At 32.9% G+C, this 27,740-nt stretch overlaps 2 protein-coding genes across 4 annotated transcripts in view; one reads left to right on the top strand and one right to left on the bottom strand.

Moving 5' to 3' along the window:
* The first annotated feature begins 4,743 nt into the window (after positions 1–4,743).
* On the top strand, positions 4,744–13,358 carry LOC123692045 (trimethyllysine dioxygenase, mitochondrial-like). The gene is made up of 8 exons (XM_045636665.1): positions 4,744–4,853; positions 9,179–9,278; positions 9,815–9,927; positions 10,215–10,429; positions 11,190–11,365; positions 11,685–11,906; positions 12,261–12,394; positions 13,118–13,358. Exons 1-8 carry the CDS (start codon positions 4,847–4,849, stop codon positions 13,252–13,254), a joined length of 1,104 nt encoding a protein of 367 aa, XP_045492621.1. The 5' UTR covers positions 4,744–4,846; the 3' UTR covers positions 13,255–13,358.
* Positions 13,359–14,512: 1,154 nt separating this feature from the next.
* LOC123691868 (venom dipeptidyl peptidase 4) overlaps positions 14,513–27,740 on the bottom strand; it is a 37,219-nt gene continuing 23,991 nt past the window's right edge. For all 3 annotated transcript variants that reach the window (XM_045636453.1, XM_045636451.1, XM_045636452.1), the window contains exons 8-18: positions 27,399–27,490; positions 26,907–27,027; positions 26,291–26,383; positions 25,708–25,847; positions 24,129–24,339; positions 23,654–23,838; positions 21,338–21,532; positions 18,565–18,716; positions 16,505–16,590; positions 16,019–16,144; positions 14,513–14,893 (exon numbers count right to left, since the gene is read on the bottom strand). In XM_045636453.1, coding sequence (XP_045492409.1) covers positions 14,804–14,893; positions 16,019–16,144; positions 16,505–16,590; positions 18,565–18,716; positions 21,338–21,532; positions 23,654–23,838; positions 24,129–24,339; positions 25,708–25,847; positions 26,291–26,383; positions 26,907–27,027; positions 27,399–27,490 — 1,491 coding nt within the window. In that variant the 3' untranslated portion in view covers positions 14,513–14,803. The remainder of the gene's footprint in view (positions 14,894–16,018; positions 16,145–16,504; positions 16,591–18,564; positions 18,717–21,337; positions 21,533–23,653; positions 23,839–24,128; positions 24,340–25,707; positions 25,848–26,290; positions 26,384–26,906; positions 27,028–27,398; positions 27,491–27,740) is intronic.

Raw genomic sequence — 27,740 nt, 5'->3', positions numbered from 1 at the left:
ATTTGTCATCTTGTTATTGGTAAGTTTTCAACAAAATTATATTTTTAAAGTGATAAGTAGGAATAATCTAATTTACATGTTTAAAATAACTGGATAAACATCCTCATTTCTTTTAAAAGCTAAATAAATAAAAAGTCGCTCAAACGAAATTGGAACATCGCAAATATTGACGTTGTCGAAGAACAAAAGAGTTATTTACGCCTCCGCTTTCAATTGGACACATCTACATAATATTCATTTTTATTGAATAATCTTTGATTGGAAAACTTAATTGATTTGGTCTCTTTTGTTAACTTCACACCAGAAATGAAATGCTTCTTGATATATTATTCTGTTTACATTATGTATCAGTTAAAAACATATATTTCGTAAGATATTATATAGTGTACTGCAAAACACACTATATTTTCGTAATACTTATATAATCATCATAGTATGCTTAGATTATGATAGCAAAATAATGACGATAAGACGAAAGAAATTACATTACATCGTAATAATAATATGATCTCGTAGTATAAACTCTCGGTACCTAGTTAATATTTTTGTTCTGAAAAACTTCGTAGTTGCTCGGAAAAACAGTAACTTTGACAGATAATTGCTTCTACATATCTACGTCAGCACAGAATTATACGACGTAGTTTTATAACGTTTTTCTAATACATTTTACTCAAAATATATTTTTGTGCGTCGTAAATCCTTAAGAGTCCACAAAACATGTTCGTAACGTGCGATAAACCGTTTTTCTTTAATACCGCCATAAAGTTACGTAATAAAATTATGGCATATAAAGTGCCTTACACTCAATCTTCTTCGAGAATGATGTATTATAGCGGCATCGATCGAACGGCAATAGATTCATGCTAAATGTCTCTATGTGCGTTTACGTGAAGAGCTCAAGAAACGAGCATATTTTGTAGCAAGATTTTCCGAGAACTTGTCAGGGATTTTTATTATTAACTTGCAAGTATGATCTGAGGTAAGAGTAGTTGTTATTCACGTGTAAAAATAGGACTTTTTAGTATACCTAGTAATAAACTGTCGCTTCGTTTAGAAATAATGTATCTAATAATTGAATAAATTATTAGTTGTACTTATTATGTATTTAAGTATTATTATTGTATTAAACAATATTTAAAGAGAAAGAAATAGGCACACGTACCTAAGAAAATTTATTACATAAGTATTTACAAAATTTTGACCGTTACCTATAATTAATTAAAAAAAATAGGTACTCTATTATTCTGTAAATAAATGCGAAACAAATACACAATTTCCAAAACAAAAATTCCTTCCATGACATAAAATCCCAATCTGACAATAGCAGGATCAACCCTCACAATGAATAAACATAAATGTTTAACCTTTGCGGTATCTTCAAAGGTTTGCCGTTTTGAATGTCGCATACATGTTGACAGTTTTTAACTTTTTTGTATAGATTTCCTATTTGGGGTGAATTTAGGGATGAATTATATGAATGTTCTATATTATGATTATGTTTTATTTGCTGAAAGAAATCAGGTATCAGGCTTAAATGTTATCTATCGACTATCGTATATGAGTGCAGTTAAATGCTCGCATTTTTAAGCATAATATGACAGTAGGTATATCTTAATAACCCTGAGCAATAAGATAAAAAGCACGTGTGACGTGTGTATATTTATAAGTCAAATAGTTATTGCTATTCTTATCTACGAACAAATTACATTTGATATTACAAGGAAAACGGGAAAAATACATTACATACAAAACATTATCAACAAAGATTAAAACTCAAAGGTTAATAAATTCGGAGTAGGTATTATTACCGAACGGTCACCTCTAGGTTTTATTTTAAACAGCACCTGGTCGAGTTTAATGTGCATAATGCACGAATAAACTTCAGCTGTGGCCAGTAAAACTGTAAAAGTTTCCAGAGAACTGTAGAGAATCTGATTTTATAAGAGCCACGTAGTGTCCGTAGGAGTACCTACTCGCCAATGAACGTTTTAACTTGAAATAAAATGAATTGCAACTGAAATTGGAAATCTTTTTCTTGTGCAATGTGCATTCTGTTTTATAATATATTCATGGATGCATAAGGATTAGCACTCAAACTTTCACATACACAATATGTCTGTCTGCGCTTTCATGGCTACATCACAATAGTTATTTGGATGAATTTCGGTATGAAAATAGTTGAAAACCAACCAACAAAATAAATGAGATAAAAGTTCTGTCCACAATTGACTAAAACGATATCAAATCTATGTACCTATTATATATTATATTATCTAAGAGATAAGACTATTTTGTTTTAATGTGGTTTAATATACATATTTAAAGTTACGTTAAAGACTTTTGCTGTGACAGAAATTGTAGATAACACTACATAATAGTAATAAATTGTTATCAATAAGAATGGCGACATGAATGTTATGTATTTATTCCTCCGATATTTTATCTTGTAGTTATTATATAATAAACATTCTTTGAGTTATTTGTATCGTCTGTTATATTTTAGGTTAGCTACCTCCCGCGGCTTTTCTCGCGTGTAGTCAGAATATGCGTAGTCTATGTACCTTATCTTCTTGATTTTTCAACAAATTATGTTAGTGCACTTTTATGTTTTGTAAAGAACTACTAGCTTCTATTGTATAATGTAAAGCAATTTATTAAAATGTTTTACATTATACAATAATATACTAGCTTACCGCCCGCGGCTTCGCCCGCTTTCTCTAAAACGATTTGAAATTTAAACTATCCTATCTCTCAAGTTGGATCGAACAACACATGGTGTGCGAATTTTATTATAATCGGTTAAGTGGTTTAGGAGTCCATTGAAGACAAACATTGTGACACGAGATTTATAAATATTATAAGATTTATTAAAATTTAGTAAAAGTGACCAGATCGACAAGGCCGTTGTTAAATTATATTTGAATCTAGCTAAATAGTTTATCCTTATTTCTAATCCAATCTTGATATCCGTGTAAAATGAGAGATGAGAGAACAGAATTAGATTTTTCGTTATTGTGACTGTAACTTCGAATTCAAAATTTTCAGTCTCAGACGATAAAGTCCTCTAAATATAAAAATAATTGGCATTAAATAAAATTCAATTATTTCAATTAATTTCACAGATAAAAAAATAATTAAATTAGAGATTAATTTAAATTATAATTTAATAAGTCACTAATTAAGAACCTTATAAGAATCTATAATGGGAAATCTTTTTTCTCTGAAGAATTATTTCATACCTATAGAAAGGTATGAAGTACGTAAGAATCGGACGATCCAATGTAAAATTAATATTTTTGGAGGTAAATTGTAGCTGTACCATCCTCCTATTTCTAATAACGGTGAAACTTTAAAAATATACCTAACCTGCGCTGCTCCTGAAAAACTACGGCATTGGGGACTTCAACAAAAACCACTGATCACTGTGACCACTTACATCAGATGGCTTTACCGCTCATTTGCTTGTTGACGTTAAAAAAACCAAATCCAATATCATCTTAAGTTCAAAATAAAACAAAGATTAAACCACTTAGTTGGTGACATTTGAAGCATTTTCTTATTAATTAACGAAAAACCGAAAAACTGCGTTCGTTTCCCACCCGGGGTAAATATTTGTGTGATGAACATAGATGTTTGCTCTGTGTCTGGGTGTTAATCTACACTAATATTATAAAGAGGAAAACTCATAAACTACTGGACCGATTTTAAAAATTCTTTCACCATTCAAAAGCTACATTATCCACGAGTAATATAGGATAGGTTTTATCCCGGAAATCCCATGGGAACGGGAATATGCGAGTTTTTCTTTGAAACCGCGGGCGGAGCCGCAGGCGGAAAGCTAGTTATCTATATAAGTATTTATTTATAAGTATATTATGTATGTTTATCAGTCATCTGGTTTCCATAACACAAGCGAAAAGCTTAGTATGGGATCAGATCGTGCCATGTGTGAAAATGTTCCCGAAATTTAAATATTTAAATATGTAAAGTGAACTTTTCGTTATATAATGTGTCAATTTCATTAAAATCGATCTAGCTGTGTATCCAAACTAAAGGCAAACTGACAGACAGACTTAAATAATTCTATATATTTATGAATTGCCCAACTAGAGAATTGATTTCATCAACTCTCTTACGATTTTAACTACCGACAATAAAGGTAAACATTGTTATTTATAAATATTGCATGAGTTTTTTACTGCCACTCATAATAAACTATACAGGGGGTTCCGCCTGCGCCGCTTGGGTACTATACAGTATGTGCAATAGAAGTTATACCCTTTCATACGCTGATCCTTGATGCATTTTTTTCGATAAATTTTTAAAAATCTCAATGCACATCTCTCACTGGCAACTGGTTTATCTTCGTTTGCAGACCTAACGCCTCTACAAATGGATTACTGTAAAAAAATGAGCTAGAGAAAGGACTGAATAGCTACGAGAGCAACAAAGGACTGGAAAGGGTAATAGGATACGGCTCAAGCGTGCTCAACACCCACATTCCAACGCTTGCGTTTTCATAAACACAGATATAGTTTAAGAAAACACATAGATTACACATAGAGTTTAAGAAAAATCTAATAAACGTTTTTTGTGGTTAAGTAGTTTGTTAATAAAGTATTTTGATGTATTCAGCGTATGCAAAACTACTTACACATTTAATTTAGCATACTACACCGACAACAGAACACCCTGTATATTATTAATAAAGATCATTGATAAATACTGACTTGGATTATTGTTTACTTCATCATAGCAGTATTATATATTCTTGTTGGAAGTTGGGAGTTTGTCATAAGCGTGTCGAAGTGTCTATACGTCTTGTGTTTGCTAAGTGTTTGCGAATATGAGGGGTAAGTTTTTTATAAGAATTTCAAGTCATGAGCGTATTTAAGAATCTACCTAATTATTGAATTATTATTTACAAAATGATTGGTTTTGTTACCTATTAAAACTCCGGTGTTTCACATTTTTTTATTTCGATAATTATAAATTATTACATGGTTTTCTATTTGGAAATAGTATATTTACCTATAAGTATTTTTTAATATGCCTTCGAATTTATTTAGATGGGTCAATTATTTACAATGCGCCTTTTTTAAGATTTAGCTGGCCATAAAAAATTAAGAAAAATATGAAGAGGATGTAAACATATTTTTAATTGAAATTTTGTAATACAAACGGCTCAATACAGATTTGAGCCCGCCCGAGCCCGAGTCGTTCATCAAACGTCTAATTATCTAATTTATTATATTATTATTGTATAAACAACTCGCAAATAACAGTATCAATAGAATATAATCTATATCGTACTTGATATTTATTGAATTATTTCTTTATCGGGGCTGGAAAAAATGTTTGTGTAATATTTTTTCGTTACGCGTGACATTTTTCCGTTACGCGCCATCTTTTTCTTATCCCTACAACGCGTGATTCGTATTTCTGTAAAGTTGCATATATTAAATATTTTTTTGAAAATTAAAGGTTATAAAGAAGTTGCACTTCTTACGTGTGTACACGCACACATTTTTATTTTATTTTAATATATTTAAAATTAATCTTATTATTTATCTTATTTTCATTATTACCAACTTAGAAAATCACAATTTTGGGTAGGTATCCAGTTTTGAAATAAAAATAAATAAAGTTTTTTAAGCAGAACAATCGTAGCAATTGCGCAATAGAGTAACCTTCTCTAGCCACACTAGTTCTAGGCTAGTCTAGTTTACTTAACTTCTTTGGTTTTAAAATTTAAATCTAATTTCTTTAAAATTATTAGATAATCGAATCGATAGAGTAATCGAACATTTATTTTTATTGTGTAATTATTCACAACAAGAAGCTTATATCCTCTAATTTTAATCGACACGTTGACTGGTTCATATGAAACTATATTGTAAACATTGACATTGTATGCTATAATTATGTCAAGAACAATTTGTATAATATTAACCACATTAACCTTATGAGTATTGATAGAGCAAGGATAAATAATTATAATTAATCTCAGTAAAAACGTATATTATTTAACAAATTTGCAGTCGAATATTTTAAAATAGTTTCATGCCAAGTAAATAGATACAAGTTCTTATAACTTTCACAATTATTATGAGAATAATATCAATAAAATATTAGTCGATATGTATAATTATGTCGATATCTTCCAAAAGCAATGGACCGATTTATATGATTATAAGCAATATGTGGAATTTTTTTAGTCCATAAAATTGCGATTATATTCAATAATAACATATTTTATTAAAGTATCTACATAAGTGTCAAATTGATAAATAACATTCTAGACAATTATAAGAGATAATACATGCACATATGCGGAGTTCCATTGCGAAAATATAATAATTTAAGTTCATGCTTATATTTGCTTTAATTTTTCTCGATTATATTTCTGATTCGTTACATATTTATACATTCCTTATTTTATACTTATTCAGTTTCAAGTCCTCTAAAGATGATTGAAATATTTGAAAGAATATAAACCTACTGAAACCACATCTGAAACTGTCCGAAATTTTCCTGTATTTTTTAGAATATACCTTTATATAATACTAGCTTTACGCCGGCGGCTCCGTCCGCGGTTTCAAAGAAAAACTCGCATAGTTCCCGTTCCCGTGGAATTTCCGGGATAAAACCTATCCTATATTACTTGAATTTTTAAAATCGGTCCAGTAGTTTATGAGCCCATTCATTACAATCAAACAAACAAACAAAGTTTTCCTCTTTATAATATTAGTGTAGATATCTTATCAATGCTATATGAAGTCGGTTTTATTCATCTTGATCATTTTATATATTTGAAGAACTAATGAACCTCAAAGTTTGCGTTACAGGACATTCTACTTTCCTCTTGCTTATTTGATTCTCTATGTCACAATCAAGTTCTAAGATAAACTTTGTTGTCGCAAAGGCAATCGAAAAGTTCGCACCAAAATTGCTAGGTCACAACTTTAGGCAAGTTAGTTATCTGGAACGAACACTTTGACAGAGAGGATAGTGTACAAATACAATATGGATGTGAACACCTATTTAATATTTTATATTTCAACTCATAAGATTGGAATGGTCTTTCATAAAGGCTTAGTATAAAACTAACAATTTTTCTCACCACCGAATTTTGTTACAATTAATTCTCAAGATAAATTTAGATAAAGAAAACAGTAGAATTCATCTGAGATTTCCAAATTTAAAAAAATTAATTGAAATAGTGCCAATATATGGCTTGATAAACTGCAATGAACTATTATTACTATGTGTTTGTCATGATTCACATAATCTTAAATGCAAATTACTCCATAAATAAAGTCACTCAATCGGTAAACAATGTGCCTAAAGTACCGTTAAATTAAACAACAAATAGGTATCTATTTAACATGTTGATCGAATAATTCCAGCGGGAACCCGTCAATATTGCTTTTATTAAAGGCGTATTAAATTCCTGATAAAAGGGAACATATTACTGAACCGTTTTTACAGGAAGCATGTTGTATAGGCCGATACACATTGAATAATTCATAGACCTTCGCTTTGTGGTCGGTAATTCAATTACGGTGGCTGGCCGCGATGAAAACAAGTGGTATTATATTGAAAAATAATATGACAGACAGATCAGATGGTTACTGCAGTAATTATAGTTAAAACCGCCAGCGTATAATATAAAATTTAATAAACAAATCTTATTCTATCATGTTTAATATGCATAAATTGGCCGTGAACATTAGCGGTGGTAAATAACTCATACGTAGTCCAATAAAATGTTGACATGTTATTGTTATATACAGGTTATATATATCAGATTTATCTCACAGTTAAGAACCGCCGAGAACTTTCGAAAGAAATTTCAAACAATAATTATCAGTAACAGATTTATTATATTTATTATCTAGTAGTTATATAATAATATCTCAATCCATCGTTATTTTTTGCGTTACTCTTTAGTACCTAATGTAATTTTAATTACTTAAAGTATAATAATGAATTAAAACAAACTTTTGCCGCTCGTTATACAATTTGGTTGCGGCCTCGCGATAGGTAGCCCAAAAGGATCAAAATTATGAATAAGGATTTATATGTAATAAAGATGGAATGAATAATTAAAACGGGGTATCGAAACTGAGCAATGGACGGTTTTATTGTATAAATTTACTTAAATCCCAAAAGGGTTTTCATTGGATTACGCGTATTTAAATACATATTACCTGTTCACAAATTAATATTTCTGGGAATAACTTAACTACAATCTACATTTCTGCGATAGTTCCTAATCAAATTTTTTTAAGGGATACTTCTTTAGGCGTGTTTAGGGTAAAATTTCAAGGTCGCGTCAGTGCAATACAGTCACATAATTACGTGACATACAAAAAAGACGTCATACCAAAATCGTCATTGAGTAAGGTGACGATTTTGGTATGTATCTTTGAATCTTGCCAAAGAAGTTTCACTTCTGACACGTGTGATCGGCACACACGTCCTTTTTTTAAATAACCGAATGTTTTGTGCAATAGATCAACATATAATTTTGAAAGTAAAATCTCAAGCGCTGACGATAAAAAGATAGCAGTCATTAGAACGAAAGTTTTTGCGGTTGGCAACACATGTCGGGAGAAAAGCTTACATCCGATGTTAATCCTAAAGGCGTGCTAATTAGCGCAAAAACAAACTTGTTGCGGCTGTAAATCACGATCCAGTGTTTGTATTGCCTTTAGAATTCGTAATTACGCGCAAGAGACGGGTTTGATTTACCTACTTTGGGATGTGTTACGTATTCCATGTGAAATTAGTGTCTTCTTTAGCCCTTAGCGGATATGTTTGCAGAATCTTAAAAATCTGTTCTGCCTTGAATGATGTTTAACAAAATTTAAAAATAATATTTATTTTTTATACATGAAATATTCATTTTTCGCTTTAGACGGAATTGTTATAAGTTTATAGGTATTCGATATAAATTAGCATCATACTTAGAGCTTTATCTTGCCGCATTTTCCGCTAAAATTGCGATATTATTACATAACATATTCAAACAAAGGCGAATAAATCTAGGTATTTAATAATATTATATGTATTATGTATCTTATATAAGGCTACACAATTATTTTTCATTAATAATTGTAGATGTGATAATGAAATGCGAAGCAAATAACTGACCAAATGTTTTTTGTTCTAGAAATTGAAAGCGTTCAGAGAAAGGGAACAACTTTAAACGTTAAATTTGATGATGGAGAGACTATAACATTTGAAGATTGCTGGCTCCGAGATAATTGCAGGTTGTATACGAGTTTCATAAAAATTATTCAATATTTTTTCATATAATATTTTCATTTTTCATCATCCAAATTGAGGACTGAGGATTTCTAAATACGATTTTCCTTTATTATGAATAGTTAATGTTTAATTTCGCAAAAATACCCCAGTGCTCACAATTTATGCGTTAATTTATCATTGTTAGAACATTCTCGTCTCGCTCCACTGCGTCATCGTATCTAGAAGCTACGCGTGCATTTTTGAATGTCAACAACTGATCTTATTTATCTATAAATAAAATTTATTATCATACCAAAGAGCATGCGATAAACACGCAACCTTTAGATATTTATTTTTAATTTTGTTTTTGCTATATATAAATGCAACTAATCGAAGATCATAGGGATGACGTATAGTTTTTCTCTTGGTTGTTCTCGATTTACCAATGATTATAGAATCGAATATGAAATCTTTATGAATATTTGTAAGATGTTTAATAAATGTTATAAGATATTAAGCAATTTTGATGGCTAATTTTATTTTTCTGTAAATATTGTAGATGTTCAAAATGCTTCAACGCAGCAACGAAACAAAGAGCTTTTCATATTTTAGACCTTCCTGATGTATCTTTTCAAGAAATAGAATTTAATAAATCAGGCCTCACTGTTATTTGTAAGTATAACGACTATAATTAGTTTCTTTTCTTTCTGCACATTTTCAAATGCCTTGCTTTAATGATCTTGGTTTTCGTACCAAACACGCAATACCTAAGCGCGTTGGATTTTGATAGCACATGATATGTGCCGATGGCATATAAACGAGAACATGAATTTCTTATTTAAGAAAATACTTTTAACTAATAAACATATAAAAATAACGAAGTATCACACTTTATGCGTAAAATATAACAGTATAATCAAAAGAGTACCTATACAATATTATTTTACTATATTTTATAGGGAACGATGACCACGTATCTACATACACACCAGACTTCTTACTACAATTCCACAACAAAATTTGGAGCAACAGCCGAAGAATGGCGCCAAAGTTATGGCGGGGGAAAGTTCCAGAAGTTGCTAGAATCCCAGCTCACACATTTATTAACAGCACCGATGGAGCCAAACTAATATTTCAATCTCTTCTCGACTATGGACTGGCGTTTGTTGAACAAGTAAAGTTATTAATTATATAATTCAAAAGAAATTAATGTAGTTCTAGAACATCACGATTATATTATTATGAGATATTATTATGTAGACCATTACAATGACCTTATTATACTAGTAGACGCGGCATACGCCAACATCAGTGCACTAAAAAACAGCGTAATTAATATATACCTACTTACTAACGCATTATCACCAATACAGTTGTTCTCTCTTTCACTCTCACGCACGAGACATAATACATGTCTCACTCATGTACTTCGTAATAACAACTGCCGATTAAAATATAAAAAGAACGTCCAGCCACGACGCTGAATGGTGCGTGACTAAGTGAAACTCGGGCACTTAGCTGAGTTTTTTCTTGCCAAAATAGAGAGCGGGTAACGTATCTAGCTTTTTTATATATCATAGGACCATTATAGCATAGTATACCTATACAAAACGCTACGTTAACTTTATAATAATTATTGTTGTAGCGTGGAAACAATAATATACAACCGAGTATATCGGTGGTAGGGGCAGTAGGTACGAATGTGACCGTACGCAGATTTAATATTTTCGTTTTAAACCCAATATAAAACTAAAAACTGTCTTATTATTGGTATTCCCTTTTATTGGCGTGTTGTTTTGTTAAAGTTAATTATAAATATTGTAATACAAATAGCTGTAAGGAATCTATGTATGTAAAAATAAAATAATAATAAAATAAATAATACTTTAATTTATAGAACTATTTTATAAACTAATTAATGATTATTTTTTAAGGTTGAACCTACATTAGAAGCAACAGAAGTGGTTTGCAAAGCGCTAGGTGGAATCCAGAATACCCTTTTCGGTGGAATGTGGACCATCAGCCCAGAGCCTGGAGTCAATGATACAGCGTACATGAATATTGCTCTTCAACAACACACAGATCTATCTTCTTTTACGGAACCAGCTGGGTAATTCGTTTTTTTTTTACATAAATTGAACTGTTAATCTTAAACAATAATGACTTATCATTGCTTGGGAAGGTTGCTTTTTTTTTGTTTAAAGAAGCTTTTAAACGATATTATGGATAAAGCAGTTAACTGTAAAGGGCAATGTATCATAAATATACAATGTACCTAATATTCGTAATTGACAACGAAACCAGACAATGTTATATTCAAAGTGATAAAAAACGACTTAGAAATACTAAATAAAGATTAATTGCCATTCCAAAATTTAACTTGAAGTATTTTTAGTAATTCTTTATCAATAATCTGTATTCATTTTCAGTCTCCAAGTATTCCACTGCCTGCGACATGACGGTATTGGAGGAGAGAGCGTCGTCTCCGATGGTTTTTACGCAGCAAATAGATTAAAAGAGGAGCATCCTGAAGACTTCGCATTTTTGACCCAATACAATGTTGAAGCAGAGTATATGTTCGATGGACATTCATATAGATATGCGGCCCCAGCTATTGAATTGGATAGATTCGGAGATCTTAAGGCTATCAGGTAAATACAGGTTTGAAATTTCTCATTTAAAACTAGAAAACAAACATCAAAGAGTGTTATAGTTAACTGGCGTACTGCTATTGGCACTAAACTAATAATATAAATTAACATTTAATATGTTTGCGATTACTAAACTAAAAAAAGAGCGTGTGCCGAGCACAAGATGTCAGTGGGGAAACTTCTTTGGTAAGATTCAAAGATACCGAAATCGTCGTCTTATTCCATGAAGTGGCGGTAGGTATTAGGTACCATGACGTGACCTTGAAATTTTACTCTCAATACGCCTAAAGAAATTTAACTTCAAAGTAATAATGTTTATTCATGAATTTATAAGAAATGTTTCCTTCATTTCAGGTTTAATTCATTCGACCGAGCACCAATCGCTTTCGATAAGCCTGAAGAATGCAGAGCGTATTACCGCTCAATGAAGAATTTCGCTAAGTATATAGAAGATCCAGCGTGCCAATGGCAGTTTAAATTAAAACCAGGTTAGTTATATTGAGGTCTATATTATATTAATTGAAAACTGTTTGCCAATCTAGTTCGTGGAAATTAATATTCGATGCAGCACCTGTTTCGTGGTTAAGATCGATTCATCACACTAAACCCTGTTATAGCAACTCTAAATTATTGTAACGTATATTTGATACTTGCAAGTATTTATTCTATGACGTCATGTTCGGTTAGTATATAGATTTTATTTGTAACTTAAACTATATCTAATTCTGTGGTCACGAATTTCATTTAGTTTACGGGCTTTCCACGATAGGTACTATTTACATATTTAATATTTCATTTTAAACGGCACAAGTTAAACGTATTATTTCATTATCAAAACTTGTTCAATGAATATTAGAAATTATGTATGAATAATATATAATTTATAAGTGCCCATGAATATTCATGCATCTCCCGATATGGGGGCGATATGAGAGAAATTTACTTTTAAGGTTATTTATCAAAACAAAGCAATGAGGTTCTTATCAGTCGCCAGTAGAAACAACTTTCAGAATTAAATATAAAAATAAATAATCACCCACTAAATTTAACCAAAAAGTTTAGCAAAAACAAACTAAGCATGATCAACGCTTAGTTGCTTCAAAATAACTATACTACCTTAACACCATGAGTTAAAAAAACTGTGTAAATTTTAAGATTACAAAAACCTGCAACGTTGTTTTAACTTACAATATTTTACATTACTTTTTCAGGTACAATTCTGGCATTCGATAACTTCAGAGTGCTCCACGGAAGGACTGGTTTCACCGGCATGAGGGTGATCGGCGGCACCTACGTAGCTAGAACCGATTGGCTTGATAAAGCACGCTCTTTAGAACTTATTAAGTGAATAATAAACTTTCTCTGGATTTTTCTACATTTAAAATTATTGATAAGATATATAAACACTACCTGATATATTGTTACAAATGTTAATAAAATATGTAACCATAGTTACACGTGTAGTTTTATTACAACCTCAATAAATTAGTATATATGTACTGCTTTAATTTATCACCCGAAAGTTTATCTATATTTTTTGTTAGTGAACTAATTTGGTTTAGATAACTACTGCCATGTGCTACTACTATTCACATTTTTGCTAGTCTCTGATAGTATTGAAAAATATAGAGAATAAAATATGAGATTATGCAATTTTAGAAAATGGTATATGCTCGTTAATTTGAGGAAAACTTGTACATTGAGATACAAACACTATGCAGTAAAGTACTAAGAAAATCTCGCCATAAATTCAACGCAATTAACGAAATTATAGAGGAACGTGATCTATTCAAATAATTTAGATTGCCTAATTTCATCGTATGATAACATTGAATGTATTCCCATTAGGGACTGTAATGAATTCCATTTATTCTCGTACTTCGTACCTTACCTTTGAAATTCCATTAAAACATTGATTATAGGTATAAAAGCTTTTAAGGTAAATAGACAAATCTTGTTACTGTTGTTTTATCGCAAATTGAAGTTTCGTCAATTTCGGCAACACAAATGCGGGGCTTATGAGCATTGTATGTACGAATCCTAAGTACGAATATCATTACATCCAAATGACGTCTTTCATTTTTATTGTGTTTAACAAAAGTCGAATGGGTTTTTCTTCGGCTCTAGCCTGATAAGGTTATCAGTGGGAATTAATGTTCCAATTTCGTTTCTTTTATGCTTTTCAGATTTTTTATAAATAAATAAGGTAGGTACCTGGGTACCTTCGAAATTCGTAATGTTAATGTTGTTAGGGATTAAAATAAAACCACATTTTGGAAAACAAAATATTTTACTTAAAATACTTAAAGTCCATATTTACAAATCTTTATAGTACGGTCTCCTTTTTGTACTATTACAAATTACAATTCAATGAAGCGGTCTATATTTTTTTTCACGTTTAAACACATAATATTATAAATACTTTGTAAATTTCGAATATTATATGTAACGATCCCGAAATCATAATTTACGTTAATTATTGTAATGTATTTAATAATTGAAATATAAACCCTGTCCTCATACTGTTAGTACCTATATCCACAAAATATCTTTACTACTTACAAAAAAAATGTCTGTGATCATCATTCAGTTAGGAACTATATTAAATACATGACCAGACAATTATTATACTAATTTGTGATATTTATGAAGAAAGTGTCATTCATAATATTTTACTAGAATAATACGAATATTTGATTTATTTGAAAATATACTCTACAATATTCAATATATCTCGGAGAAATTAAAATCTCCACTAGTTAGGTACCAGATATGTTTAAGAACTATATTTGAAAAATAGTACAGAATGAAGTATTGCTAATTATTTGTAGTAAAACTGTTTAATACACACGTGTTTTAGTTTATTTATTTTATTATTTAAATAGACAATGTTTTGTTCACAACATGTTTTCTCTAAGGAACTTCTCGAGGCCGTGGTACAAGTGATGTCTGACTCCTCCCAGGCCGTGATCTTCGTCGGTGTAACTCTGAAAATTTTTATAAGTATAAAATGCAGTTTAAAGATCTTAAAAAATAAAAATATAACTGTCTTACCACAAAAAACTTTAGAAAGTGCTTAAGTGTTACTTTAAGCGCGTTTTTTAATTTGGTTTTGTCGTTTTTCACATAGACAACTATTAAAGTGTCAGATCCCTGGTTATTTAGACTGTGTTTAAATTGTTTTGTGGTAAGACCAAGGTACATCCAAGGTAAGACCATAATAGTTTTGTCTTGCAAAAGGAACGAAATATAGGTACGAATGATAATGATTATGATAGTTATCTAACTCGATAACATTTTTTTTCTTTATCCCCACGTAGGCTTCACAATAGAGTTACTTCTTTCTAATAGCGAGATAACCTAATGTATTATCATTGACGACGAATGAACGAATGACGAAATTTATGAAGATAATAATTATGATGATAATGATAATGATATTGATGATGATGATGATGAAAATAATAATAATGACGAAGCCACGATCCGAACTACTAAGAATAATAATTGAAATTCTCTGCTGGTGGACGTTTTTCCAAAAACAAAATATGATATGAATTTTTTCAATGCGAGAGGTAAGTAATATGTTTCTCAAGCAATCATGTGACCTAGATCAGTGTCTACTTTCAGATAGACTTGTGGTCAAATGTCTACTTGATCAAATATAAAAAAGGGAAAAACTAAAATAATAGGGCTGCTTGGAAAAGATTGCTTGAAGCAAAAAAGCCTTGCATTCAAATATCCTGTTTTTATGTAGAAGAGTTTGGGTACTTTTGTATGGGCTAGTGGCGTCGGGCTTTCGCGGCCAGTGATGAAACTTGGACTCAGAAAAATCTTATAATAAATCACCTAGATTCTATATATATGAATAATACAAAACCAATATTATTCATGTATTTAGAATCTAGGTGATCTATTACCTTTTTAAAACCAAATATCTGTTCGTTATACGTTTCAAGATGTCCGTAATAACTTTTGGTCACAATATATTGTTCTTTTAAAATATCCAAGTTTCATCCATTGCCCGCGAATATTCATCACGACGCCAACTTTACCCAAACCTTTGTATTTTCTGTTTTTGTATGCAATAAAGATTATAAATAAATACATACCATCTGAGTGAAATACACGTCGTTCTTCTGCAACACTCGTGAGAACAACATGGCGTGTTGGTAGTGCACATTGTCGTCTTCTGTGCCGTGGACCAGGAAGTAACGCTTATTGCGGTATGCTTCCACCTGGGAAATAATGGGAAGTGATTATAACAGGAAATCTTATCATTATAGATTTAGGCTTTGCTGTGTATTTGGTGGCGAACATGATAAATTATCCAATTTAAATTGTAACATCTTATTTATTATTACACATTAATTATTATTTATCCTACTGATATTATAAATGCGAAAGTTTGTGAGGATGTGTGTGTGTTCTCTCTTTACTACTACTACTCCTACTCCTCTTTCACGCAAATTCTACTGAACCGATTACAATGAAATTTAGCACACATAATATAGAGGGTAACTTGGATTTACATAGTATAAATACAAATACACTAATTTTGATAAAAGCGCCATCTATGTTAACGTTTCAATACTTACAACGGAAGGTGTCAGGAGTGAAGAGTTCGCGTAACCCTCGGGGTTGTTCTGAGGAGTGTCCATGTACCGCTCTGTATAGATGGTGTCTGTAATCAAAACGTTTTTTGTTAATACAAAATTATATTTTATAGATAACCTACTAATTTTATCTATATAATAAGATCTAAGCTAAGGATATAAAGTGGCACTGAAAATTTCAGAGTAGAAATACCATTTTGAAGTTAATAAATTGAGAACAATTGACAACATTTCATTTTTTATAAGGCCATAAAAGAAAAATACCGTTTCTTTATTTTGCTCTTGCGATTACAGAAAAAAAATTATTTCATTTTTTTATCGCATATTTTAAGAGAAATTAAATAAAAACGATAAATGTGATGATGACGTCATACATACGGAGGAATAAAAATGAGCCTTAGCCTAATTTAAAAAAAGTTAAAAAAAAAACTATCACTGACATTTACAGGGTATGGCATGTGTCAAATTTCATAATAATGTCATTTTTGTGAATTAATCATGTCAACAAACTTTTAAATCGTGTTATTGTGTATTGGTTTTTTAATTTAATCTCATTACCGCGATGTTTGTTTGATTGGAGTTGGACAAATTTATTTATATTATACAAATAGTGCCTATAGTGTTCATAATTTTCTTGAAATAAAAGACTTTGTTTACTTACTAAAAGTTGTATTTATTTAACACTTTCCAACGTTTTTGGGATAATATATTTGCTTCCCAGAAATTTCCAGCACCCCTTAACAAATCCTGCATAAAGTCATCATCATCAGTACTTGTGAATAAGTTTCTTTTGTTTAAAATTTGGATCAGCAAATAACAATTAACAATATTTACAAAACTTGACGAGTCAAAGTGACAAATGTGCCAAAATGTCAACTGTCAAGATTTCTTTTTAATTTAAACTAGTTATGTGGCAAAGGAAAAAATGTATTCCTCCGTATGTATGACGTCATTCGGCGCTTACGACATTTTAGAATGAGATGATTTTAAAACTCAAAAAGATGAATGAAAACTTCGATATTTAGAAAAAGCAAAAAATACGTGTATCATAATTTTTGATCTAGTTTTCATTAAAATAAAAAAATAAGTAGCATAAAATTTTGAAATGTTGTCAATTGAAATTAATTCGACCGGCCGACCTACCGAGATTGTACCAATATATATTATAAAGCCGAAGAGTTTGTTTGAACGCACTAATGTTAGGAACTACTGGTTCGATTTGAAAAATTCTTTCGGTGTTAGTTCATTCATCGAGGAAGGCTATGGCTATATTATGTCATCATGATAAGACCAACAGGAGCGGAGCAACGCGGGTGAAACCGCGGAGGGCAGCTAGTGTCTGATAAGTTATTTATAATGGTGTTCGAATCACTTGAATTATTCCTATATTTAGATGTTTTGATTCGAATAAATCTGATAATGATCTGACGTTCTGGCAAAGAGAAAAGTGTAATGCTTTCCAATAAAATATTTTGAGATGGGGGGCCCTGGGCACTGGCCCCGCGTGCCCTAATGGTAAAGACGGTAATGCATATATAAACGCAGTTCATTAAAGAAACGAATCTTCAATGGCGGCGCTTATCATTCCCTCTCGCTTACACACGGCCGTACGGCATGCAAAAAAAAGGGAAAAGTAAAATCACTAAAATTTATTTGATTTTCCCTATAATAGTTTTTATCATTAATTTACAATGACAATTATGTATTTGCGAAACTAAATAATGTTTTATTGGAATTTGACAAAATATGTTCTTTGGGAAAAGTTGTTCAGTTTTATGGGCACAAGTATTATGGGGATTTTGTTACATTCTGTGTACGTAAATATGATAATTCATATAAATACACAAATACCATAACAAAAAAATTTGTCAACAAACAATTTGAAATAATTAATAAAATACCTAATTACATATCCCATTAACGTTATTTTTATTTTCTTTTTTGCTGACCTTAACATATGTCAGTGTCAGCTTTGGTCGCCATTGAAGATTCGTTTCTCTAACGAAACGCGTTAAGTTACACAGTATAGCTAATAATATTACCATAGAACCGCCAGTCGACGACGGGCGCGACGGCGACAGCGCAGCGGAAGGGCCCGCGCGCGAGCGCCAGCGACGCCGCGTAGCCGCCGTACGACCAGCCCCACACGCACGTGCGGTTGCTGTCCAGCCACGGGACCTGCTCGTGCAGCAACCTGCCAATTTAATAACATTTTTATTTTTGAAGTTATACCTCTTTTAGCGCTATGGAGAAAAATGATGAGAGTGAATTTTTACGATGCGCGCGCGCCTTAATTTAACAGCATGAAGTTAGTTCTAGGTGGTATGAAAATATATACAGTGGTGGTCATATAATTAAGAACGCTGATACAAAGGGAAGATTTTTTCAGACTAAGATACATAACTAATTTCATGTAATTATTTTTATTTTGTTCGATATAGAAATACTTTTCCAATTAATCACTGTATTCATTAATACACGTGATTAGCCTGAAAATTAATACACAAACTTTTTACACTACTTCTAAACATAGTATTCCTATTTACTGGCTGCAGGTCACGTAATTAAGAACGCTAAATAGTTTATACTATTTAAATAGTGAACACTCGACTCGATTTGTGGTTGTAGGTTACTGTTTGTATAAATCTGGCGCCATTAAGTGATGCAAAAGATTAAAAGTGATTACTTCTTATTAAAAAAATAAACGTTGTGATAAATCTACTAGGGAAGTTAAAAAATTCTTCGCGGGAAGAATTAGTCTTACAAAAATATAACTGATCATCTGCAATGTTCAAAAACTATGGTTTTCCACGCCATAAGACATTTTGATACGTATTAAACAACTTCGGATGTCCCACGTATGCCAAGACAGAGAAAAACAACTCCTCGAGATGACCTAAACATCGTCCGTATGGCGAAACAAAATCCTGTTAAGGGGTCCAATGAGCTGAGAAAAGAATATTTCGGGGAAAATAACCCTTCAGCAATCTCAGCACGCACTATTCGAAGACGTTTGGTAGAAGAAAAATTGCATGGTCGGATAGCAAGAAAAGTACCCATGTTGAAACTTTGTCACAGGCAAGCCCGGCTTAGATTTGCAAGAAAATATGAACACTGGACTGTGCGAAATTGGAAAAATGTACTTTTGTCTGACGAAACGAAAATAAACAAAGTATGTTCCGATGGAAAACGTTATCTTCGACGTCCTCCGAATACAGAATTCGACCCTAAGTACACGAAAGTTACATTAAAGCAAGGTGGTGGAAATGTGAAAATTTGGGGGTGCTTTTCTGGACATGGTGTTGGACCTGTAAAGTTGATAGAAGGTAACATGGATCAATTCCAATATAAAAATATACTGGAAGAAACAATGCTACCTTATGCTGAAGAAGTTCTACCGGTTATTTGGACATTCCAGCATGACAATGACCCAGCACATACTGCACACACTGTAAAGGAATTTCTAACAGCGCCGTCAGTTTCTGTTTTGGACTGGCCAGCTAACAGCTCTGACCTAAACCCAATAGAGAATCTGTGGTTCGAAGTAAAGAAAAAGGTTTCAAATACACAGTGTCGAACTTTAATGGAGCTGTACGACGTTTTTTTAGAAGAATGGAACTCTATTTCTTTAGCAAAATGTCAAAAATAAATAGAGTCAATGCCTCGCCGGTGTAAAGCAGTAATAAAAAGCCGTGGACATGCTATTAAATATTATTTTTAGTTAAAAATGTATTAACTTGCTTTATAAATTTTTCGCGCAACATATTATTGTAAATTTTTAAATGAAAGTGTCATACAAAACAATTCCCGAGCAGATAAATTAATCGTTCTTAATTATTTGTCCAGCTTCACTGCAGTTATTTGAATGTGTTGCTTTGGTAAAATAAATTATTTTTGAAAAAAAATTGTTGGCGATTTTATTATTAATTCTTAAACTCAGTTGCTCTATTAAAGTGGCTATTTTATGACATAACTAGTTGCTTCTCAGAAGGTGCACATCTCTGTGTATGACATTATTTAAATAAAAATTTCTAGTACTTCAAATCGTTCTTAAGTATATGACCACAACTATATATGAAAATTGATTACTATGTTCAAGTCGTATAATCTAGTATTTTTTTTCCATACGCCAAAGAAGTATAACTTCTCACACTCTTTTTTTATTTCTAATTGTTGATAGGGAAGCGCTTGACCATAATCTCGCCTGATGGAAAGCTAAGATGTGGTCTAAGATGGCAAGCCCTTCCCTAGTAGTTACTGGTTCACTCTTCCAAAAATTAAAAAAGAGCATGTTTGACGAGCAAACGTGTCAAAGGAAAACTTCTTTGGCAAAATTCAACAAAATCGTCTTTTTACTCCATAACATGACGGTATTGTCATGACGCGCGACGCGACGACGAGAGTAAAATTGAAATTTTACCCTCCACACGCCTAAAAAAGTTTCACTTCGAAACTCTGAATAAAATTCAATGTGAAACTCAACTTCAAACTTTCAACCCATGGGGAGTGCGTATACTAAATGACAGGCGTGAGCCTATCATTTAGTACACACACTGCAAGCCAAATCTATCGTGACGTCATCTGAAGTGCATCATCGTCCACACACTACACAAGCACAACGCTCACATTTCAAATTCAATGAGCGAAATGTGATAATTTTCTTTGAAAAGCTTAGTATGGGATCAGATCGTGCCGTGTGTGAAAATTGTCGTGAAATATTTATTTATTTAATCATATTACGACCAAATTGACTCTGCTAAATTTGTAGAGTAACTCATAACTAACTAACCAAAACCAAAAGCCACATAAACTCACCTAGTAACAGTAACCTGGTCGTCCACTTCCACAGTTCCCAGTTTCCTGTTCACCGCGAACATATTATCGACACCGGACAACCCTGAGCCTCGTCCATCGATACGAGCGACGGCAATGTTGTACCGGCTCACTAGTGATGTGCCCCAGTCGACGTTCCACCGCTTTGTCACTTGTGCTGTGTCGGGGCCGGCGTAGCTGGAATAAGTTTATTTATATTATAGCAGGTTTGATAATAATCGGACTTTTTGAATTACGGAATATCTTTGTAACAAGAGTCGCTATTTCTGTTAATTATTTCTGGTGTATCTGTACCTCTTTATTCTCGTCGCAAACAACCTATGATGGCAGGTGCCTTATAAATTAAAAAAATAATTCTAAAAAATAGAACCATAGAACTTAACAAGAATTTCTCCACTATAGGCGAACTGCAACTCTATCACACACTCTAAGTCTTTATAGTTTCGTTACGGCGGCTTATATCGCGCTACGCCTGCAGCAATACTTGGGCGTCCGGCAATACTTATACTAGAGATAGAGACATAGAGCGTAACAAGCATCTCTCCACTGTAGAGCTGCGACTCTATATTAATTATACTAGAGATAGAGACATAGAGCGTAACAAGCATCTCTCCACTGTAGAGATGCGACTCTATATTAATTATACTAGAGATAGAGACATAGAGCGTAACAAGCATCTCTCCACTGTAGAGATGCGACTCTATATTAATTATACTAGAGATAGAGACATAGAGCGTAACAAGCATCTCTCCACTGTAGAGCTGCGACTCTATACTTATACTAGAGATAGAGACATAGAGCGTAACAAGCATCTCTCCACTGTAGAGATGCGACTCTATACTTATACTAGAGATAGAGACATAGAGCGTAACAAGCATCTCTCCACTGTAGAGCTGCGACTCTATACTTATACTAGAGATAGAGACATAGAGCGTAACAAGCATCTCTCCACTGTAGAGCTGCGACTCTATACTTATACTAGAGATAGAGACATAGAGCGTAACAAGCATCTCTCCACTGTAGAGCTGAGACTCTATACTTATACTAGAGATAGAGACATAGAGCGTAACAAGCATCTCTCCACTGTAGAGCTGCGACTCTATACTTATACTAGAGATAGAGACATAGAGCGTAACAAGCATCTCTCCACTGTAGAGCTGAGACTCTATACTTATACTAGAGATAGAGACATAGAGCGTAACAAGCATCTCTCCACTGTAGAGCTGAGACTCTATACTTATACTAGAGATAGAGACATAGAGCGTAACAAGCATCTCTCCACTGTAGAGCTGCGACTCTATACTTATACTAGAGATAGAGACATAGAGCGTAACAAGCATCTCTCCACTGTAGAGCTGCGACTCTATACTTATACTAGAGATAGAGACATAGAGCGTAACAAGCATCTCTCCACTGTAGAGCTGCGACTCTATACTTATACTAGAGATAGAGACATAGAGCGTAACAAGCATCTCTCCACTGTAGAGCTGCGACTCTATACTTATACTAGAGATAGAGACATAGAGCGTAACAAGCATCTCTCCACTGTAGAGCTGAGACTCTATACTTATACTAGAGATAGAGACATAGAGCGTAACAAGCATCTCTCCACTGTAGAGCTGAGACTCTATACTTATACTAGAGATAGAGACATAGAGCGTAACAAGCATCTCTCCACTGTAGAGCTGCGACTCTATACTTATACTAGAGATAGAGACATAGAGCGTAACAAGCATCTCTCCACTGTAGAGCTGAGACTCTATACTTATACTAGAGACAGAGACATAGAGCGTAACAAGCATCTCTCCACTGTAGAGCTGCGACTCTATACTTATACTAGAGATAGAGACATAGAGCGTAACAAGCATCTCTCCACTGTAGAGCTGCGACTCTATACTTATACTAGAGATAGAGACATAGAGCGTAACAAGCATCTCTCCACTGTAGAGCTGAGACTCTATACTTATACTAGAGATAGAGACATAGAGCGTAACAAGCATCTCTCCACTGTAGAGCTGAGACTCTATACTTATACTAGAGATAGAGACATAGAGCGTAACAAGCATCTCTCCACTGTAGAGCTGCGACTCTATACTTATACTAGAGATAGAGACATAGAGCGTAACAAGCATCTCTCCACTGTAGAGCTGCGACTCTATACTTATACTAGAGATAGAGACATAGAGCGTAACAAGCATCTCTCCACTGTAGAGCTGAGACTCTATACTTATACTAGAGATAGAGACATAGAGCGTAACAAGCATCTCTCCACTGTAGAGCTGCGACTCTATCACTCACACGTAGACCAGCAGCGGCACGTTGCTGCGGGCTCTATAGTCGGGCGGCGCCTGCAGCAATACTTGGGCGTCCGGCAATCCGGCGCCCAGAGATAGAGACATAGAGAGAGTAACTGGCATCTCTATAGTGTTGGCCAGTTGGGATACTTTGTCGTTGTCCTCCCAGGTTCTGATGCGAGTGCCATTCTGAAAACATTACACATACATATTGAAAAACTATAAAATAGATAGAAATTCATTATGGTTTCCTATCATTTTACTGTTTAGTAGAGAAATAGGAAACGCTAAAAAAACTTAGTTGTAAGCATGTATACAAAATACTACTAGGTCCTACTCAAGTTCAAAAGCATTCACAAACGAAATAATGTATGTCTTTCGTAGTAGCGCAAGTATCAATAACGTGCGATGACACACAGCATCACATCACACCGTCAATTTGCTTATGCAACTTTCAACATTTTCCACCAATTACTCACCACATCATAAATAAATATCTGCGGTACATCTGGTCCAGCACACGTCACAGTAACACGCGTAGCCTCTTCATTGATAACAGCATCATTGTAGAGACACTCCCCACCGCTAGTGCGAGTGACGTCACACGTGAAGCAAGTCACGACTCCGGTAGAGCTCACTGTGTATATGTGTTGTTCGCTGCTGTCGTTCACGCTGGTTGCTTTGTACCAGCTGGGGAAAAATTAAAGTTAAAGTAGAGTTATTATGTATGCTGAAGTATGTTATAGCTGTTTTTTTTAGATTGGGATCTATGTAGAGCAAACAACAAAGGAGTTAGGTAAATTAGTTCGCTATGCCGGTAGAGCTCACTGTGTATGTGTTGTTCGCTGCTGTCGTTCACGCTTGTTGCTTTGTATCAGCTGAGGAAAAAGTAGATTTTTTATGTAGAGTTGCTGAAATATGATAATAATAAGCTGTTTTTTTTAGATTGCGATCTATGTAGAGCTAATTAACTAACGATAAAGGAGTTAATAGTTATAGCAGATCGCTATGCCGGTAGAGCTCACTCAGTGAGCTCTACCGGCATAGCGATAGCATACCGGCGAGCTTGTATTATGGTAGCGCTAATTTTTATTTTATTGAGATGAATATAGAACTAACGATGTAGGAGTTAGGTAAAACTGTTAACCCGGCGTTATTGTTAATTGCCGTTATAATTATATGCCGTTATAGTTAATTCTGTATATGTGTTTTTCGCTGCTGTCGTTCACGCTGGTTAGTTTGTACCAGCTGGGGAGAGATGTAGAGCTTTTATGGTGTGTTACTGAATAAGGTAATTCGGTAGAGCTGTTTTTATTTAGATTGAGGTGTATAACTGTATATACTGGGCGCAGGTATCTGTAGCACAGTTTATACTAAGATACCGAAGTTCCTCCTATTTTTATTGTATATTTTTTCAAATTAATTTATGATATTAACTATATGTGTAAATTGTTTATGAAATGTGAATGTAAATGAATAAATAAATAAATACTGGGAGAGAGTTGTAGTGATATAGAATTTTTATGTAGAGTTAATTATTTTTTATAGAGCAGGTTTGTTTTAGAGCAAACAATAATGGAGTTATGAAAATTCACTACGCTGTGAGAGCTGACTGTGTTATGTGTATTGTTCCCGCTAGTTGATTTGTGCTATTTGGGCCAGATTGGTAGAGCTTTTGAATATGAAATTTTAGGTAGAATTAGAAGTATGTAAAATAAAATACGTTATAGAACAAAGACTTAGGTAGAGCAAGAAAGGACAGTTTTTATAGAGCAGAATGTAGATAGTTAAGTGCATTTTATGTGGAGCGGGATATAATATTAGTGTCTATAATCTATATCATTTATTGGTACATTTAGATGATATACGAGTGGCTGAGTTGGTTAGGCATCCGCCCCGGAATGGCGCGAAGATGCGGGTTCGAGTCCCGCGCCGCGATCGAATTTTTTCTATTCTTTATAAATTTATATTTATAAAGCATTTGAATGCCATAAAAACCAAAAAATATACATTTAGATGATTTGAAAAACGTCTTTAAAGTAAGGTAAAGTTTCTTACATAACATTATTAGTAGTCCAAGTCATGATCTCCAGAACAGTGTGTGCAGTGTTGGAGCGGCTGCTCATCGTCCACATCGCTGTGGCGGTCGTGCCTTGAGTTATTTGCACAACTTGCTTATATAACACGTTGTTTACTGCCTGCAATTTGATTTTTTGTTAAATAAAATATTTATATCGATTCGTAACTAGCTGATTAACTTTTTAAATCAATACTTAATATTATAAATGCGAAAGTAACTCTGTCTGTCTGTTATTCAATCACGCCTAAACTACTGAACCAATTTTCATGAAATTTGGTATGGAGATATTTTGATACCCGACAAAGGACATAGGCTAGTTTTTATCCCAGGAGAGTGACGCAATCCCAGAAATCCCACGGGAACGGGAACTATGCGGGTTTTTCTTTAATTGCGCGAGCGCAGCCGCGGGCGGAAAGCTAGTCATAATATAATTTCTAAAATATTCGAGCAATTTATTCGAATCGAGTAAAATGTTAATTAATGTTTTATAAGCTTTTCTTTTTCCACGAAAATATATCGAGTATTGTAAATACTGAAATAAGAAAAAATCGTTATACTTACGAAGGGCAAAATTGTAATAAATGCGTTTCCCTGTTGGTTGAAAATCATGGGAATGTTGTCGATCCAACCATTTGCTTGAGTGTAGCTGAAAATCTGAAAAACAAACATGAATTCGTATTATTATTGGACTGGTATATATAATTTACGCGGCTATCCCTTTTCAGTAAAAATATTAATATTATCTTATAATATTTTAAAAGCTTTCATTCAGTCAAGTTACTAAGAAGGAATTTCTTTACAACTCTGTGATAAGAGATTTTATACATTATATTTAAGATACAAAATATGTCAGTTTCAAAATATTTTATATCAGAGTTATTTCATAACGTTCAAAAATAATTATCCATTTTTCCATATTATCCATTATACATGCGAACAGCGAAAGTAACTCTGTCTGTCTGTTACACAATCACGCCTTAACTACCGAACCAATTTGCATGAAATTTGGTATAGAGATATTTTGATACCCGAGAAAGGACATAGGCTATTTTTACCCCGGGACATAGGATAGGTTTTATCCCGGAAATCCCACGGGAACGGGAACTATGCGGGGTTTTCTTTGACTGCGCGGACGAAGCCGCGGGTGGAAAGCTAGTAATAATTATAAATAACATACTCGTTGGCAAGCAAGAGTTCCCTGCGTGCAAAGCTCGACCACCATTTGTGTTTGAACTCTATCCGTCCACATCACTGCTATTGTGTTCGCGTTTATAAATGTCACGTCTTTTAGGATTGCTCTGGAAATTGAAATTTTGGAATTGAAAATATGTTAAGATATAAGAATTACGAATATTTATGATAAAAAATTAAGATGAAAATCAAGTAATTAACATATTATATTTTGAATTTTTTTTATGGAATAAATGTTACTTAATTAAATTTAATCATTTTATATTCATACAATATTACTGTTGTATGTATCACTAAAAAAATGTGTATTTACACATTTCTGTATGATGAAATTTTCCCCTAATATTCCATAGGGAGAAGAAACACTTCTGCGGCGTACAATAATAAAAAATGTTTATAAATTTCGCATTTAAAACGTAACAAAATTTATTTACTTTCAAAATATATAATTCTGAAAAAACAAAAAAATGCAACTTACTGATTAAGATCGGTTGGTGCGTTGTAAACAGTTTGAGCGGCGCTGTTCAAGTCACGGACAGATACCGTCACAGTGGGGTTCGTTGTACCGGACTGAAATATTTGTAGAAACAATTAAAAAATGAACATTTTATTATGGGAATACGGAAAGATTCATTTTCACTGAAAATGATACAGTTGAAAACATACAAAAGTTAAATATGTACATTATACAACAGCAGGTATTATTTCTGTGTAGAGATCATTTTGAGGAAACCATGGTTGTAGAAATAATAATGTACATAGTGTTGTATTGCAATATTGATTTATATAATATTTACTTATAATTTTATATTTTAATTAT

This window comes from Colias croceus, chromosome 5 (assembly GCF_905220415.1).
Source record: "Colias croceus chromosome 5, ilColCroc2.1".
In the NCBI taxonomy this organism is placed as follows: domain Eukaryota; kingdom Metazoa; phylum Arthropoda; class Insecta; order Lepidoptera; family Pieridae; genus Colias; species Colias croceus.
This window is presented reverse-complemented; position numbering and strand designations above follow the sequence as displayed.